Raw genomic sequence first — 17615 nt, 5'->3', positions numbered from 1 at the left:
GAGACCGAGAGCCTCGATGACCATCATAAAGCAACGATAGATGCCAGCAATGCTCGAACCCCGTAGGGAAAATCGATATTTTACACGGCGGTGGACGGGGCCTGTGTAATTGCATGCTGTTAGTATATACATGTATATGTAGGTGGTAAATAATTATTCGACACGATCGTTTAAACGAAAAGCAATATTGGAAAGATATGTACCTCTTGTTTTGCTAATTTTCCTATCGATCCCTTTCGATCGATGCTAGTTGAAAAGTACACTTACCCACGATTATCCTTATGTTCGTTGGAATTTTGTTATCGAACGTTGGCATACAGAGTAATGCTACTTTTGCTTGAGAGCACTCTGCGTACATAGCAGGAGTAAAGAAATAAAACATTGTTGTCCGTGACAAGGATTACTGAAGTAGATGAAAAATATGATTATACGAGTGCCTCTTACGCGACGTCGTATCACCCGTGTGACAATATTTATTCAAATGGAGTGCGACTACTGTTCCGCCTCGTAGGAAAAACACAAAAGTAATTACCATTCGCCGGCTGTTGTGCATTCCGTTTGTGTTTTATAAGCTTCAGGATGTGACAGAGCAAGCTTTTGCACCGCCACGCAGTGATTATGACGCGTTCGTAAATAAGAATTTCCAAATCCAACACCTGCAATAATTCGAAAAAATTGTAAAAGATAGGTTATGAAACAGAATTCGAAGGTTATTAATAGATAATTATTGCGATGTTATACGATAGATCGTTGAAAAAGTGATATATTTGTTTCGACAGATTTTGGAATCGAGCTTCCGCGATATACGATTCTCAAAGGGCACGCTAGGCCATATGGTTGTCGTAGGTTAGTAATCGATAAAAACTTATTTCTCCTGTGCGCGATGCAGTGACGAGGGGTCGGAGTATTGCTAGTTCTATTATGGTCCGCAGCTATACTTTTCGTTGCCTCGCACGAGTGGCGTTATCAAGGAAATCGTTTTGTTGCGTACGGTTATTGAAAAGCGTGAAAAAGAAAAAAGAATCCGCGTGTAGACAGACTGCAATAGGGATGAGAGTCTGTAGACCACGGGCCGTCGCATCGTCGCATGAAAAATGAGCTGAGAAAGCCCAAACATCGTGTCTTTTATACGTATACAACGGCACGTCACGTGACCTAACCTAGTTTCGCGCGGCGAGGCCAGTGAAACGGCAAGCGTGACTTTTTGATTTTTCATGTTCTGAAAATCCTTGTACCTCACTTATGTGACTGGGTACGGTGTGGTATGATGTAACTTACGCGTGCACATCGCGCTGCATCCGCGGAAACGCAAGCGTGCGCGTGCGTTTCTATCGTGAGTAGTAGCCCACACATGCACACGTCCCGGTCATACTGACGCGAGAGTATGTACGCGCGGACGAAAACACGCCGTTGCCAGAAATAACCGGGTATGAGTCAACTGCAGAGTCTAAATAGGAGGTTCGCCACATTTAGAGCTCGGTGTCTGGATTATACACGGTCTACACACGAAATAACCCAGAAAACACATACGCTGTCGAAGGAGGTTCGATCGCGAAGCAAGCACGGAAGGCGAGCGATCACTGAACGAGAGAATCGCTAGGACCTGTCGAAGTCGAACTGCGACTTCGAGAGTAAGAGCAAGAGAGCGTAAACTTCACGTTGTACCGGTATGCATCTTTTGGCACCGGTGCTCGTTGTTGCATCGATCGCTCGTACAAACGCGCCCGTCCGCAGAAAGGAAAGAGTTTAATGGGAATGTTTTATTCATCTGTTAATCGACAATTAAAATACATCTCTCGTGCCACATCAAAGGTGTAAAATCAAGTAGGTGCCCCTTAAGTACTTGCGCGATTTAATTCTCATCTTTCCCCGTTCGCTCGTTATAAAACGTGCGGGTTGCAACGACGCTCGAGTGTTACTTGATTTTGTAAAAACCATAATAAATATGTACAAAGAAGTGTAAACCAGGATGAGAAAGGGAGAAACGACAGTGAAGCGAGATGAAAGCTATCGTTCGCTGCACTTGTAATTCAAATTTCTCTCTTCTGGGGCGCAAGATGCTTCCATGCTAGCAAAACGAAACAGAGAAGTCGTAATTAGCAGGTTCCGGTTTACGCGGGAATCGTTCTTAAAACACGCACAGGGAAGGGAGAGAATGGGAGAGCGAGGCGCTTATTCATCTTTGCAAAACCGTTCACACATGAAAGTGTTTTCACAAGTAGGTAACACCTCGCGTACCGAAAAAAAAGTCGTTGCTACTAAATGCGGCGTGAAAGCGAGGTATGGATGCGAGTCTCAGATTTTTCAGGGACACGTTTTGATTCCGTCAGTCAGAGATGAACCTGATGCAGAATGTGTGTGCTCATATATACATATATATGTTCATATATAATATATATATAATATGTATATATATATAATCACACACACGCACGTACACATACAAATATAGTGACGCGCGGCACGCATAACCCTCACGAGCTGACCGGCACGTGTCGAGACACGGCGGTTAGTTGAAAGCGCAAGATAGAAAGGCAGACAGGAAAGAAAGACGGCGAACAAGAGAATAAAGGGCCGAGGGGTGGGGTTAGAATTATACGTGCCCCGAGGAAAACTCAATTCGCGGCCACTTTGACGCACCCTCCATCTGGGTGGATCGTCGGATACGCGCTGATACAAATCCACAAGATATATTCCTTCTTCTCCCTTCTACATCTCCGCATCCACTAACCCTCTCTCCTTTTCTCTCTTGCCGCCGGAACATAGTCGTAGTAGTTTATCCTGCTCTCTACCCCATGGTACACCAGTGCACGTGCAGGCAGATACTCATTCGTACACACCGACAGTGCTCGCAGACACGTGCGTGGACCGGCAACAATTCCTAACCAAAAAGCCGGAGTCACCCTCACCTCTCCCCTCTCGCTCCTCGCACGGGAGTGTCTGGCTGCGACCGTCATCGGCGTGGCATCGTGATGCGGGGTAGTAAGAGGGGAGAACACCCGGCACAGTGGCGAGCGGCAAGAGGGGAGTGGGAACCAGACCGACAGTGGCTCAGGGGGGAGGCTACGTACTCGTGACGTTGCGTCTAGACGCCCCCTCCACCTCAACCCGAAACGACGTCCACACAACGAGCGTCGAGCGCTGCGCCGCGGAACCTCTCTCGGCTTTCTCCGCCCCTCGTGTACGTAAATTGCCGAGTACATACACCGAAGTGAGCGTTTCGTTCGCGCCTCGATAGGTGTCGCCGCCATCGGCTAAAACTGTACTACGCAATCGCGGATTTTGAAAGTGCGCGGGCTTTGTGTCACGTATTTCGCGTTGTTGAAACGAACATGCGAAATATTTATGTTTCTTCGTTTATACGATTCCTCCTTATACTTTGCAGTGATTGTTGGCACGTGACGTGACAGTGATCTCGCGTGATCCACGGTGTGACGTTGTTAGAAGGACGACGATTACATTCTGTTTCGGAATGCGAGTCTCGCAGACGGAATGACAAGGTTAGGTTACGATATTCTTTTTTATAGTCCTCCTATCGTTGCATACGCATTAACGCGGGCCTGGGGATCTTCACGCCCGTGAAAGTAACGTTTAACGATATCGATGTCAGGTTAATTTTATTATTCTTATCGCGTTATCGTGATACATGATTCACCGAGCAAACGGTGCGTACACACCGTTTTATCGGTGGATCACGGCACGCAGAGTCGGGGTAAGGTTAGGTGGGATTTAAGAGTGGCGTATCCTTAAGTTTGCGTTCTTACGCATGCGTTTAAATTAGGAATGGCATTTAAGGCCATTCGTGAACTTTATTATCGTTTAATCACGACGCTGTACTTTACACATACACTCGCTTTTAATCGCGTGCACCCGCACACGTACACACACGACGCGTGCGTACACAAACGCATAGCGCGTACACAGGCATACACACACGGTAGGGAGACACAAGAGTAGATGTGCATCGTTGAATTTTTATGGACTGAGGGGAGCGATGCGAGACAGACGTTTCATGGCCTTGAAGATCCGCGACCAGCGATAGGGGCACAGTTCTTTTGTGGAAAATAATTTTAGTCGTGAACCGTCCTTTCTACCGGCGAACGCGCAAGCTAATTAAATTTCAACGGATCGTGTATTATGTTTGACTAGACAAACGGAAAATCGGATCTCTAAATACCCTTCGACAAACAGAACGCCGAACTTTGTACTAGGAATTTGACCAAGTAGTACATTAATATACTACGGAATAATTTTAAGGTTATGTTCGTCGAAAGTAAAAAATACGTCGCAACACCTGTCTGTTATTTATCCGAATGAAATAAATGATATTTGAAACAACGATAGAGTGTTTCATAGCTGAATTAACGAAATTGTTAAACAACTTACGCTTAAAATTATCATACGAATGTGAAGCATATTTCCAGACACCGTAGTTATATTACGTACATCAATTCTCATCAGAGGGAAGAATGTATGGTTATATTTAAAAAAGAAGGTACGGTTGCACTTTGCACACGAGGAGATGAATCTCCCGGAAAAATATGCTCGTAGAGAAATATAGCTCCCTCTAAATTGTACCGCACTTCATTCTACCATCTTCACTTACGAAAATGTTACATCTCACCTGTATAATACAGTCTAAAGAGTAACCTAAAAATTATTTCACATTTATTTTTCTCAAATTCTGTAATTCTCTGTTTCACGATTAATTCAAAATTGCGACGGAGAATATTTTTAACGAACATATTCACGCGTGAAAGTGGCTTAATAAGATCGGCAACCAGTAGAAACGTACGCGTTGGTGCACATCGGTTCCTGCATTCCCGCGTTCACGTGCACAACGAAGGAGAGACCGCGCGAATATAAAGCCCCAACTCGCCTTCTGTCGGCGACAATGCCAATAACAATTGAATCCGCGGCGGGCGGGTAACTGCACGTGTTTATGACGATCTTGGTTTACGCTCGTAAAGTGTGGCTGGCCTCTAAAGGCCGGGGCATCCGACCGACCCTTGTGCCTACTCTCCACGGTTACGCTTTGCTTTAATAAATAAGACGAGGCCGATTGCGTTCGCCTCTCCTGCCCCTTTCTCCCTTAATTCCATTTCTCTCTCGCCATCTCGAACAGCCTGTTTCTCTCTGCTTTTCCCTCGAGTTGCACGCGGGTCCGAGGAATCGAACGTCGATTTCTGACGCTTATTCGCGTTTGATTACGCGGTACCCGTGGGCATTTAACGGAAAGCGAAATTGCGATCGCGATGGAGGAGGAGGAGGTACCACTCCCGTGGCTCCTCTGCTGTTTAAGGTACGGCGCGAGAGGCGGAGGGCCGCCGCGTTTCATCGCAAACAGAACTTACGCAAGCGAACTCGCTTGAAATGCGGGCTCCTGCAGCAAGTACGAGGGAAACTATTTAAAGGTCACGCATATATTTCGTGGCGGCGGTGCAGCTGCACGCGTCGGCCACGTAAAAATATGCGAGCGTTTGCTCCGCGCGCCCGTTTCGCACCACCGAAACGTGCCTGTCCGCGTGTATTGTCTCTGTTATCGTGGTTTAGACCGAGCGCCGGTGGAACCGGTGTGCTCGTGGAAAAACTTGTTCCCGGACACTTGTCCGCAAAATCTGAACCGTTCAGCGTTCTGGGGTGTCTTTTTTTCCAATTTTGGGACGTACAGGCGTCTTTGGCTCAGCTTTTCCTCTGGTTTCGTCGTACAGTCTTTAGAAATTATTATGTAGGGGATATTTGGTCGCTATAATGTCTAAAATAGAAAATAGTGTATAGAATATTTGAATACTATAGTGTCCCAGATAAAAAATAGAATATGGAATATTTAATGGCTACAGTGTCTCAGATGAAAAGTAAAGTATGGAATATTCAATCACCATGGTGTCTAAAATAGAAAATAAAGTCTACAATGCATAATTGATCAAATAAGGTTAGGTAAAAAATTTGCACCCATCTTGTTCAATTTTCTATGGGGTGAAACTAGGTGTAATAACAAATGGCACGTCCAAACTTCTCTGTCTTATTTTTTAACAATGCCTTATTGTTCGTATATTTTTCTCTTACCTTACACTTCTCTATTTCACAATTATTCACAATGCTACGAAGAAGAGTTTTTATCACAGCGTTCTACTCCAAATTTAAAGCATGTGACTTGATAAAATCGACGAGAAGAACGATCTCATTGGTGCACAAAGACGGTATTGCAATTTATACGCGATAGTGAATTTATTGCTTCGATATTGTAAAAGTGCTTAATAGTTTCTTGAACCACGTTTATCTGCTTCATTGTGCGTTACCAATTGACAGCACATCCGTTACCATTTCTTTTCAGGAACAATGTCTATTTAGAGTTATCGGTATTTTTTTCACATCGATCTCTGCATATTTTTCCAAACGATTACCTTACAAAGGTGATCCCTAACTTTTCACACACTTTTAATTAACCCTTTATCAACCCTTTCAGCGACGTATGCATCATTACTCAAAGTCAGGATAGGTACCACATCATGAAAAATGGCTCTTTCTCCAAAACTGCTTTTCCAAAGTGTCACCGCAAAAGTGTGCCGAAAAAACGCTCAGAGTGCAAAGAAAAATTCCTCGTAAGGAAGCGTTAAATTTCGATTCGAAGTTCCATAAAAATACCAATTTCCCGAAGAATCGCCCTCGAAAGTTCCGCACTTTCCGGCGAACTTTCGGACGGTCGCGTCGGTATGACGTCTGTCCGAGGAAAAGAATGCAGGCCGCGGTGAAATGCGGGGAAGATTCCACGGAGTAAGGAGAACGAGAACAGCGATGAGTAGACAGAGAAACGTACGTGTGCGAGGAAACGAGAAACTCTCTCGACGAGTTTCATCGGGTTGTCCTGAACCGCGGGCGAACGATACTGGGGCGATAGTGTCCGCCACGGTGGGGTTGTTTTGATGATTTTGTGTAAACATGTTGCAGAGGGAATCCGTCGTTTTAGGGGGTTAACCAGTTAACCGGTGTGCAAGAGACACGGAGTAGGGGAAACGAGGCTCGCGGCGTGGCAGCAAGAGAACGCTTGCGAAGGAGGGAGCCATCAAATTCGTCCTTTTTTGATTAATTTTAGTCGCCGACCGACAGCCACGTTTCTACATTCATCCCCATTCTTAGCTTTCCGTGTATATAACGCACACGACACGGCCATCCTCTTAACTGCGTTTCGTGGGCTTTGCAGCGAGTGTGAAAACAACCGCCTCTCTATCTTCGAGAAGGTGAGAGAGTAGCTGGAAAGATTTCTCGCGGGACGCGACAGGAGAAAGAGCCTAAATCTCGTGTCACACAATTTTAAACGATTCCTATATATCGATTTTATCGTTCTGACGAGCAATCTTTCCAAGCTTCGCATACTTACGTTACTTTGCTATAGCGGTTTCTTGAATAGATCCTTTTTTTAATGAGTTTTAGGGTTGATTCGTTGTGTTTCGTTCTGGCACGAATAGAGTACGTAGGTAGGAGGAATTATAATATTTCGTAACGAGGGTAAAAAGGTTATCACGTATACAGAACTTAGTATAATCATGCGCTAGTCGCGAGACAGTTAATTAAAGAAAACACAATAGCTCGTAAGTAATCTGGAGGCGCGCGAGGCCAGATCTCGGGAGCCTTTCCAGGATTAAAGTACTTTGCCCGCTAAAAGCTAAGTTGAATATCTAGAACAGGCTTCCACGTGAAACCCAAGTTGAAGCTCCTTTAACACCGCCGCTGTTGGAGTTATTTCAGTGCAAAGAGAAGAGGAGATGGGAACTTCTAGATTGTAGTTTCTTATTCTTTCAATTAAACAGGCGATGGACGTGATGTTTATGAAATTTTTATCTGCGACTTGTCGGAATTCGAGAAGGAATAAGGAACTTTAAACACATGGAAATGATAATTATCTCCGTTTTCGATAATCCATCTCTTCTGAAATTTATTAAATTCGTTTCGGTGTCGTATATTAAATTAATATTTGCGAAATTTTCATCTGTGACTTGTCAGAATTCGAAAAGAAACGAAGAACTTTTCCCTCTTCAAAATGATAGAAGAACCACTTGAAAACGATAGTTATCTTCATTTTCGATAATTCATCTCCTCTCAAGATTAAGTTGATGCAAATCGATATCGTATATTAAATTTTGTCTGACCGTAAATGTTTACACCCAATAGTTAAGAAAAAGAATGTTGCTTATGCTTTTACCAAAAAAAAAAATGAATCACCCAAAGTTTGTCTCCGTTTGAACGAAGAAAAATCAAGTTGCAAAATGTTCAGTTTAAAAATTCGAATTTCGGCCAGCATTTCAACCAAGATCCTGCCCGGTGATCTGATCTAACAATTAGAACGGCACGTCGTCACGTTTCGATTCACGAGCATCCGAAACGGTCGGTATCAAGCGAGAAGTGGATCTCCAGCGCAATTGTACACACGATCCTCGAGATGTTTTCCTTTCGCGGTCCACGGAGATCCCCGGCTCTAGGCCAAGATGCTTATTATCCCTTGCACCCCAGTCATAATAGAACGGGAGCCGGGAATGCGACTGCGGCCGTTCCGTGCTTTCGCTGATTATGACTGGTGGAAAAAAAAGTGTAACCAGATGGTTTTTGTTTAGTCTGGAATCGGTTGGTCTGCTGTACTGCACAGCCTCGCACAGTTGTTCGAACGTTGGTGAACGACGGCAACGAATGCGATAACTTGGCCGAGGGCTCGGCTCGTGTCAAAGTTCACCGAACACCTCCCACGAGAGAAGATGGAGATCGACAATTTCATCTTTTGCAATTACTCTTTCTTTCGTTACACAATAGAAATTATCTCGCTTTTGACGTATGTAACGTCTGAAGTTCAAGACTCGTTTCATCTCCCTTTCAGTATTCTTCCACACTTTACCATTCTGTTGATAGGATTTATGGTGATTAGCTTTAATTATTGTCTCCTTACGACAGTTGGCGTCGAAGCACAATCAGTTTCATAACATTCGATAAATTTCCTCTCTGTCGAGTCTTACGACGCGCAACTGGTATACTAACTTAGGAATCATCGTTGTTAAGCGGCGAGTTCGCTTTTTACGCGACATTTCTTCGTCACCCAGAAAGACAGATCGGCGTGCAAAAAGGAAGGAGCACCGCCAGGCATCGCGGTGGGGCCTGTTTCACGCAATTGGGAAAGAGGTGAACGTAAATTAGAGCCATTTTGCGCCGAAACGCACGAAATTAGGGTCGTATCGATTTTTCTTTTTTGCCAACTCCTGGGATTTTTTGGTAATCTTGAGAAATTGACGTGTGTGAAATTTTAGGTTTGTGTCTTTAGCGGTTTGCGAGATATTCAGTTATCCGGTCGTCGTCATTTTATATCTCCAGAATTCGGTCATTTTGCGTCGACTTTTTTTTTCAAGCTCACGGGGTTTATTGACAATTTTGAGAAATTAAAGTGGGTAAAATTTTAGTATTCTGTCGTTGGTGGTTTGCGAGATATTGTTCTTTGATCATCATCATTTTATATGTCCCCAATTCGATCATTTCATGATTTGTGTCTGCAATGTAGTGCGAATATGTACATAAATTCATCGGGGAATGATAGAACGTCAATATTTAGCAGTGATATTTATCGATGTTATTTATGCTTGCCTTCGTCTATTTATAAAATGAAAAAGAGATAATGATGATTTTGTTAATGGCTAGCTTGAAAGTTTATGTCCAAGACGAGGAGAATAAAATAGTATACAGCATAAATTACAAGAAATAACGTAGTTCAGTCATCGAACGTTGGATAATGGTGAAAAATATCGAAACTCCTTCAGACAATTTCACAAAATTTTTAGTCAGCTTCTCCTACGTTTATTTTCAAATTTTAGTACCATTATAAATAGTGTTAGTAATAGTTTCACGATCTTTCTAATTCTCAATGTATTTTAAATGTGTTTATGTTGTTAGCATTATTCTGCAATAATAGTATTATGTTGCCGCTAGTACTCTAACATACATGACATTACAGCTGTTATTATTATTACCGCACATTATGGAACACTGCATAACAGAATACAATTACACAGACTGCAATTCATGAAATAAATAACAGACTGCAACATTGTGTAAATAGTGATGGTGGACACGTGGAAACAGATGGACAGGCAAGGCTCTTATAAACGAAAACAGCAGCTCCCTATGGCTAACAATAAGGCGCAAAAAGGTATAGTTGGTGGAAGCGATACGACGAAGTCGTAAACTCGAAATTACTTTTTCCTACATTCGAAAAATTTGTCTGCGCCTCAATCATTGATAGCTGCAGGTTCATTTTTATCACTGTGGAAAAAAAACTGGATCACCCTGTATATGTGTAACTCTACAAAATCAAATCGTCACTAAAACTTGACCAATTTTTATCCGGAAAGTTGTTCGTTTACGGCATACATCTCCTTATAATATTTTTCTCTTCTTGTCGAGTAGAATACGCAGAAGTGAAAGAAAAATAAAAAATTAATTTCCAACGATTATAAGCAATTTTGCGTCAATTTTCCCTTTTTCAAAAATCTCCACTGATCGAAGGGCGAAGATTCACCCCCTAAAGTGACGATCGCTAATTTTTTTACATCCTTTTGGAAGAAATCGCTGGAGAAGAACAGAAGGAGGAAGACGCATAAGCAATTTTGCGTCAATTTTCCCTTTTTCAAAAATCTCCACTGATCGAAGGGCGAAGATTCGCCCCCTAAAGTGACGATCGCTAATTTTTTTACATCCTTTTGGAAGAAATCGTTGGAGAAGAACAGAAGGAGGAAGACGACGAAGAGGAAGAGGTGCGTGTATCGTTGTGGAGAAGGATCGCCGAGGGCAAATCTGCTTCTCGTTCGCCTCCTGCGAGCATAATGGCCCGACGGAGAATTAAGCAACAAGACGATCGTCAGTCATGAATATACAAAGTGGGCGCGTTGATCTTGGCATAAAACGCGATTAAAATTAACTCGACAATAACCAGCCCGCATTAACAATTTATATTTCGCTCTTGGCCACGGCTCGACGCCACTCGAGCGCAAGCCGGCGTGCATTGTGCGCATTCCAGGAACCTTGCGACCCCGTCGCGGCTCAACAATCGCAGAACCGGACGAAAACACATTGTTCTCCGAATAATCGGATCGTACGAGGTGTTTTCGTTTTTAAATATCACCTTTTCGTTTCGCGGATCTTCTCCTCCGTCTGGAGAACAGTTGCTGATGTATTTTGGTGTGCAAAGGGTTATCTTCGAGACGATAGGTACTTCTAAGTTTACAGTATTAGGTTGCCTGGAAAATTCGCATTGTAAATATTTCCCTTTTTCTATTTTTAGTTTTATTTTCAAAAAGTATAACTCCGAGAAAAAATTAGTAATTGTAACGAATACACTTTCAAAAGACACTGGAAAAAATAATCTTCCAGAATATATGCGAATTTCGTATATTTCCATCGACTTTCGTTTCTTCTAATACATAAAAACACTGCTCGTCGAAACACCCCAATATTTCGAAGCTCGAGTGACAATTTCAAAATACGTCAAATAGAAACGTAGATCGTAAGTTGTTCACGAAGTTCTCAAAACAATTAAAAAACAAAAAAATTAGTAAAGAAAATCAGAATTCCTATCTACCGCTTGTTCGAAAGAAACCTAGCTCCCTCTTCCTAGGTCTGATCTAGACCGGGAATATTCTACTTGCTGCTACTCCGTTTCGTACAGACGCGAACGATCTACTACGACCTAAACAAACCCGTTCGATTCAATACCCTATAACTCAGCCATGGTTGAAATAATGTATAACAGAGTCTATAATTCCGACGTTGCGGCTTGTAATTATCGTGACAAACGGTTATTTAATACCGAAAAGTCGCGTTAACAATTTCGAACCGTGTGACGCCTACAGGATTCTTTGTGACGAGCGGTCGGTAAGGGCGTTAACTGTAAGTCCTGCGTCTGAAGGAGTGGTCCAAGTGTCGCGGAAGGGAGAAAGAGGGTACACCGGTGTGATAGAGAGAGAAAGGTCGAATGTATAGTAACAACGTCTTTGTCAGGCGTTCGTGCATTCTTCGTGAGCCCGACAATTACATTCCACGCATCGCTTTGAGCTGTGCCCAACCCGCCGCCGTATTCTGCCCGGCTACACATCGACACGATTTGCTCCTGGAAAATTTCAATACGCTTTACAAGGTGGCGGACAGTCACTAGCGAGATCAAAGGGATCGTGCACGTATTTCGCGTTTCGCTCGTATCACGCGGCTGTCAGGGAATTTGCCCTTGACTCGTTCCCGGCACTCGCCTTTGATTCCACAAAAGAAATTTCGTGCTGGGCTTGTTGTCGACGCGAGGCGAGGCGAGGCGACGCGCCTCAGCTTATACCCGGCTCCTCTCGAGGAAAATTGGCGAACCGTGCGGGAATTACGCGTCCACCGGGCGTCACTTTCCATAGGGAACCTCGTCGAATGTGACGTCTCATTTCGTTTGAGAATTACGAGGTTACCTTGTAAATTTACACAGCCCTGTTACGCCGTCCTTCTTGTCATCGTTTCGCATAGGAAATGGGTCTCCGTGTAAAAGAACAGTTTACGCCGCGCGGACCATTTAAACGACAACCTTTCCCGCCGTGTAAAATATGAGGAGAAATATCGCTTTTCTCGGTCTCTTTACTATTCCAACGATAAACGTTTCAATCGACTGTTTTGGACAATTTTGGAAGATTCAGCATTTTTTGAACCGGGTGTGCTCATTTATCTTTGTATACTGAGAGGTTATTTACCCTATTTAAATAAATGGGACTTTCGTGAAGCATAAGTTTTATCAAACTAACCAAACTAATTACACAATCAATTAAGTTCCTCTTAAGGGGTTGGACCACCCCTGAGGACGATACCTAACATTCTTATTTTTCTTTCAAGAAAATTATCCACTCGATAGAAAACTTTTTTACAAGTGCCTTATTATATCAACCTTAGGGAATGTAAAAATATTTTTTTCACTTAATTTCTTCACAAAATGGCGACGCTACGGCCGCATCGCCGAACCCCTGTTTCCTCGCGAAGGACGTACTCGTTCTTCGATTTTCATATCTTATAACTTGAGCGAACGTTTAATAATTTCCTATTATTCGATAAGACGTACTTTTCACAAAACCATTGATTCTTCCCGCACAAGCACGCTGACCACTCCTCCGCTTTTCCAAGCGCGTGATTGCACTGGTTGACCGAACCGCGTGATCTCTACGAGGTCGTTGCACCATTGTTTACACGTATAATGTTATTGTTGCTGTATCTCTGGTTGCTGGACGTTGTAATGGAACAATGACGTGCTTATGCGCCGCGGACACGTGGACGAGGCGTAGCCACAGTTACACGTCTTACTGCACGATCGCCTCTTATGAGCGTGCAAAGATTCAATGCCGCATTATTGGAGCCCGTCGGAGAATATATTATTATTCAACAGATCGTCGTGGCTCTTCTCTCTCTCTTTCTCTGTTCAAAGAGAGGAAGGTTCAGCCTCGTCATGCTATTTATCCTCCCATAAACGCAAGTAACGAGCACAAAGCGCATTAGGCAAACGGACGAGTCGTCGAGAATTTTTCCAAGTGATTTTCTCCTTTTTCTCTCTCTCTCTCTCTCTCTCTCTCTCCCTTGTGTATAGATCATCGTATCGTCGCCGATCGCTGTTTCAGATAATGCCACGTGCGAGATTCTGTTCCTCATCCAAGAAGGGGCTTTCAGCCGCTTAATCGGACGATTCCAGCGAGGCGTTCTTTTGGCATAATGGCGCGTACACCCGAAGTTTCAGCCAGGTTGTTTGAAATAGTTAGAGCAGAGGGTACTTAAGCGACTTTATCTCCTGGTAAAGTATACGTACAGCGCTTTGGAAGCTCTAGAATGTTGCGCAAGTTTGATACCGGCTATATACTCCTCGAAATGTGTAATTAACCTGTTAAGATCGTATTTGTTTGACGAATTTCGAAGCTCGAGCGCAGGAGTTTGTCGCTGTACTTTGTGGAATTGGAAAATGGTGAAAATTGAGGATAAACGACGAAGTATAGGCTGATAAATACAGGAAAATGCAACGCGTAATGTTGGAATATTTTCAAATACTACGAAGCTTTGTAGAAAGTCACGGAGAGCCTAACTGGTTGCTTTTAATTTGAGTATATCGATCAGAAAAAACTCATCTTTACAAAATTTCATTAGATAAGATTTTACTGAAATCTGGTATCAGTAAAGATCAAACTAAGATATAAACTTTTAACTGGGCCAAGCTTTTCAATACTAAAATTTACCGAAGCTTGATAAAGTATTTTTAATACCTGCAAAATTACCTTTGAAAAAGAAAACTTTTTTTTAATTAAAAAAATAAGATTCTTTGGCGATAGTAGTATGACTTTCTCGCTCGATAAGACGTTCACCACCTGAGGTACTCGGATAGTTCACAAAACTTCATCGCAGCATCCACAATCACTTTTCCCTTTAATCACTCCATTAGCGCTTCACGCTAATAAAACAAGCGAGCGACACGAGATCGTTCTATTATGCTCGCACTCGTCGTTCAAATTATAACGCGGAAATGTTAATTACCATTTGAAACGACGAGCTGTTCCATTGGTACGATTACGGCGCGTAAAATTCGCGCGAAACACAACCCATTTCCGGCACCCTCAACCAAGAATCCACTGTTCCACGGGCGAATTACGACTCGTACTGATATTTATTTACCCTATTCAGGTGGCACGAATAAATACGTCGTCATTTAGCAAGCCGAACGCCCGCTTGTCGTGCAAATAAGCACCTCTATTATTAGTATTCTAACATCATGTCTCTCATTCGAAGCGTCGAGTAGCTTCCAGAGGAGAGTGTTCATCCACACACCGTTGTGTTCCGCTACATCCTCGAAAGCGAGAGACAGAGAGAGAGTGTGTGTCTTGTGTTCGGGCGAGCACGCAAACGACTCTCGCGGTCGCCGCTTTTCCGGATAACGCTTCGTTTCTTCCTCCTCCCCCCCTTCTTTCTTTTTTTTTTACACCGTCGATTCAGAGCCACACCGGCAGTCTCTTCTTCCCCCGGCCGCTTTCTTCGCGCCCTTTTTTCCCCCGTCTCCGCCGCGTTGTTCCTGCCGCTTGCATTTTTGTACATCCACTCGTTGGTTCGAGCCTCGAAAGCGAGAGTAAGAGAGAGAGAGAGAGAGAGAAAGAGAAGCGAGATTACGCGAGAGAAAGAAAGAGAGAGAACGGTTAAGAGATTTTGGACGAGTGCATCGGGGAAGGTGTGAGGAGAAAGGGGTAGAGAGAGAGAGAATGAGACGATGAAAGGAGAGGTTGCTACGACATTGGTCGCAACTTGTCTGCTCGTAGTCTGAGAGCCGGTAGTGGTGCTAGTAGTGGTGACGCTGGTGGTGCGGCCGGGGTTGGTGCGCAACGTGGGTGTGGGGCTGTTGGGGGCAGAGGGTGGAGGTGGTGGAAGTCGGGGGACTCCCGTCTAGACTAACCCCCGATTCACCCCCAGCAGACAAGCCAACCAAACTGTTCGAGTGAACTGCTCCGCTCCTACTGCTCCGTACACCCCCTTAAAAAGTTAAAATACTCTGTCCTCACGCCTCCGCCGACCTATCCTCTGTCCCAACCGCTGCACCCGACCGCCCTGACTCGCGACCCCTCTCTCTCTCTCTCTCTCTCTCTCACTCCCTAACTCTCCACTCCTCCAGATTTTATTATTACCATTTCTAGTAGGCACCTTCTTTCACCTTCCATCTCAATTTCTTTTATTCTCCCCGTTCGCTTCTTCTTCGTCCTCTCACACCCTTTCATACCACCCTCCAAGACTGTCTTTCGTTCGTCTTCGGTGGTAACGGCGTCGATTAAATTGTTTCCGAAGGAAATGCATTGCATCTGCTAGCTACATGCCACCCAACCGGTACGCGTCCCTCTTCGAACCACCGGGAATCCCCCATTCACCGATGAGCGCCGCTTCGCGAGCTGATTGGGGAGGAAAGTTCACGACCGTCCTCCCACCCCCCGCCCGGAAAACTCCGTTGCTCTTTGGGTGTGTGTAGAAGAGCCCTGTGGAGAGGAACGTTTGAAGTAAGAGAGTATGCTTGAACCCGTTAAAGAGTGACGGGGTAGAAGAAACGCGCAATCCTGCTGTCTCTCTATCGAAATTCCTCCACCTTTCACCGTGATCACGTTCGAATGATTGATCGTCGTAAGGGCAGTCGAGCACCGTGTTCATTGGTGTGGCTACTCTCATTCACGGTCGACAATCGTGTTACATCGTCCTTGTACGTACGTGTCCTCGAGTTACGTGTATAATAGGTACCTCTACGAAGCCCAACGAAGGACGGTCGAATCGGTGGATCGCGGCGCGGCTCGTTCAGAAATGCGGCTGCCCACTTTGGGGGAGGGGAAGGGGTAAGGGCAAAGAGGAGGGTCGGCTGCGTGCAGCCATGGAGCGGAGACCGCGGCGTTGCATTTAAACGACGATAAGTCTCGAAGCTTTGAAGACACCGGTCGGCTGGGTTATAAGAGGGGCAAGAGGGGGGTTCAACGACCCGTTGACAGCCAGACGGGCGGACGCAGGCCAGACCAGTGCATCACCCTGGTCGAACGAGAAAGAAAGAAGGACAGCGGAACACGAGGGTGGGAGCAGCGAGGCGGAGGAGTACCAAAGGGGGGGACGAGTATATCGCCGTTATTATCGCCATCGACTTTTATCGCCAGACGATAACTCTCGACTCCTGGTGGTTACCTAGCTGCTCTGACGATGCTTTTTTCTCATTCTCCTTTTTCTTCTTCTCTCGCTCCCTTCTGGCCCGGTGCTTCTCACCCGCCCTCGCTCTCTGACCCTCTCCCTCCCACCGGCCGCTTCTTTTGCCCCTCTCTGTTGTCATCGTGGTAACGTGTTTAGCGCGGGAGAACTATCTGACTGGTCCGGCCGCGGCAAATGCCCTTTGACGGCTTATCGCTCCCTCTCACTCTCTCTCCTTTTTTCTTTCTCCGTGTGCTCGGCGATAATCGCGTAATTCTCCCTTTTTCTCATTTTTCTTCACCCCCTCTTTCGCCGTCGTTTTTTCGCCTCTTGTCCGGCAACCGGAAACGCGATTTTTTTTTTTTGTCCCTTGGTTCGTGAAAAGTAACGCGAAACGACGCCACGCGACACGCCGCTTTTGATCGTCGAACGGGATGTGAGTAAGGTCGCGGTCATTGGCTAATTTCGAATCTTGCAGCTTTTTTAGTTTCACGGGTTTGCAAACAGTTGACGTAAAGAATGCTATGAAATAATGCGTGGTAAATTTTATAATTTTATAATTCACTTCACCGAGTGAAGTTTCCGTTCCACTTAGTTAGGGGTTAACGAGGATAGCTCAAATATTCCACATAATTTTTGCCTAATAACTCTCAATCTTGCTAATACGAGTATGAAATTAGAACGAAAATTAAAAGCATACTTTATTACAGTCTATTTTCATTAAGTTCGTAGCATCGAACTCGTGAAGTTAAGCGTTGAATAGGTTCAAAGTAGGATCGTGTGTCGCGATTAATGCGATTTAGACGGACGGTACGAGGATGTGTCGGGGGAGGGAGGAGGTGTCAGACGAGAGCCAGTGTGTCTTCGACCGGCGATCTGTCGGCGGA

The 17615-nt window shown here is 44.6% G+C and overlaps 1 protein-coding gene across 1 annotated transcript in view; it reads left to right on the top strand.

Moving 5' to 3' along the window:
* The first annotated feature begins 10095 nt into the window (after positions 1–10095).
* Positions 10096–17615, top strand: part of LOC108575545 (putative uncharacterized protein DDB_G0277255) — a 38210-nt gene continuing 30690 nt past the window's right edge. Inside the window, exon 1 of the mRNA XM_017938367.1 lies at positions 10096–10183. Within this exon, the coding sequence (XP_017793856.1) occupies positions 10096–10183 (88 nt within the window). The remainder of the gene's footprint in view (positions 10184–17615) is intronic.

This window comes from Habropoda laboriosa, unplaced genomic scaffold (genome assembly GCF_001263275.1).
Source record: "Habropoda laboriosa isolate 0110345459 unplaced genomic scaffold, ASM126327v1 scaffold186, whole genome shotgun sequence".
In the NCBI taxonomy this organism is placed as follows: domain Eukaryota; kingdom Metazoa; phylum Arthropoda; class Insecta; order Hymenoptera; family Apidae; genus Habropoda; species Habropoda laboriosa.
Note: the sequence above shows the minus strand (reverse complement) of the source record. Positions and strands in the feature narration are given on the sequence as shown.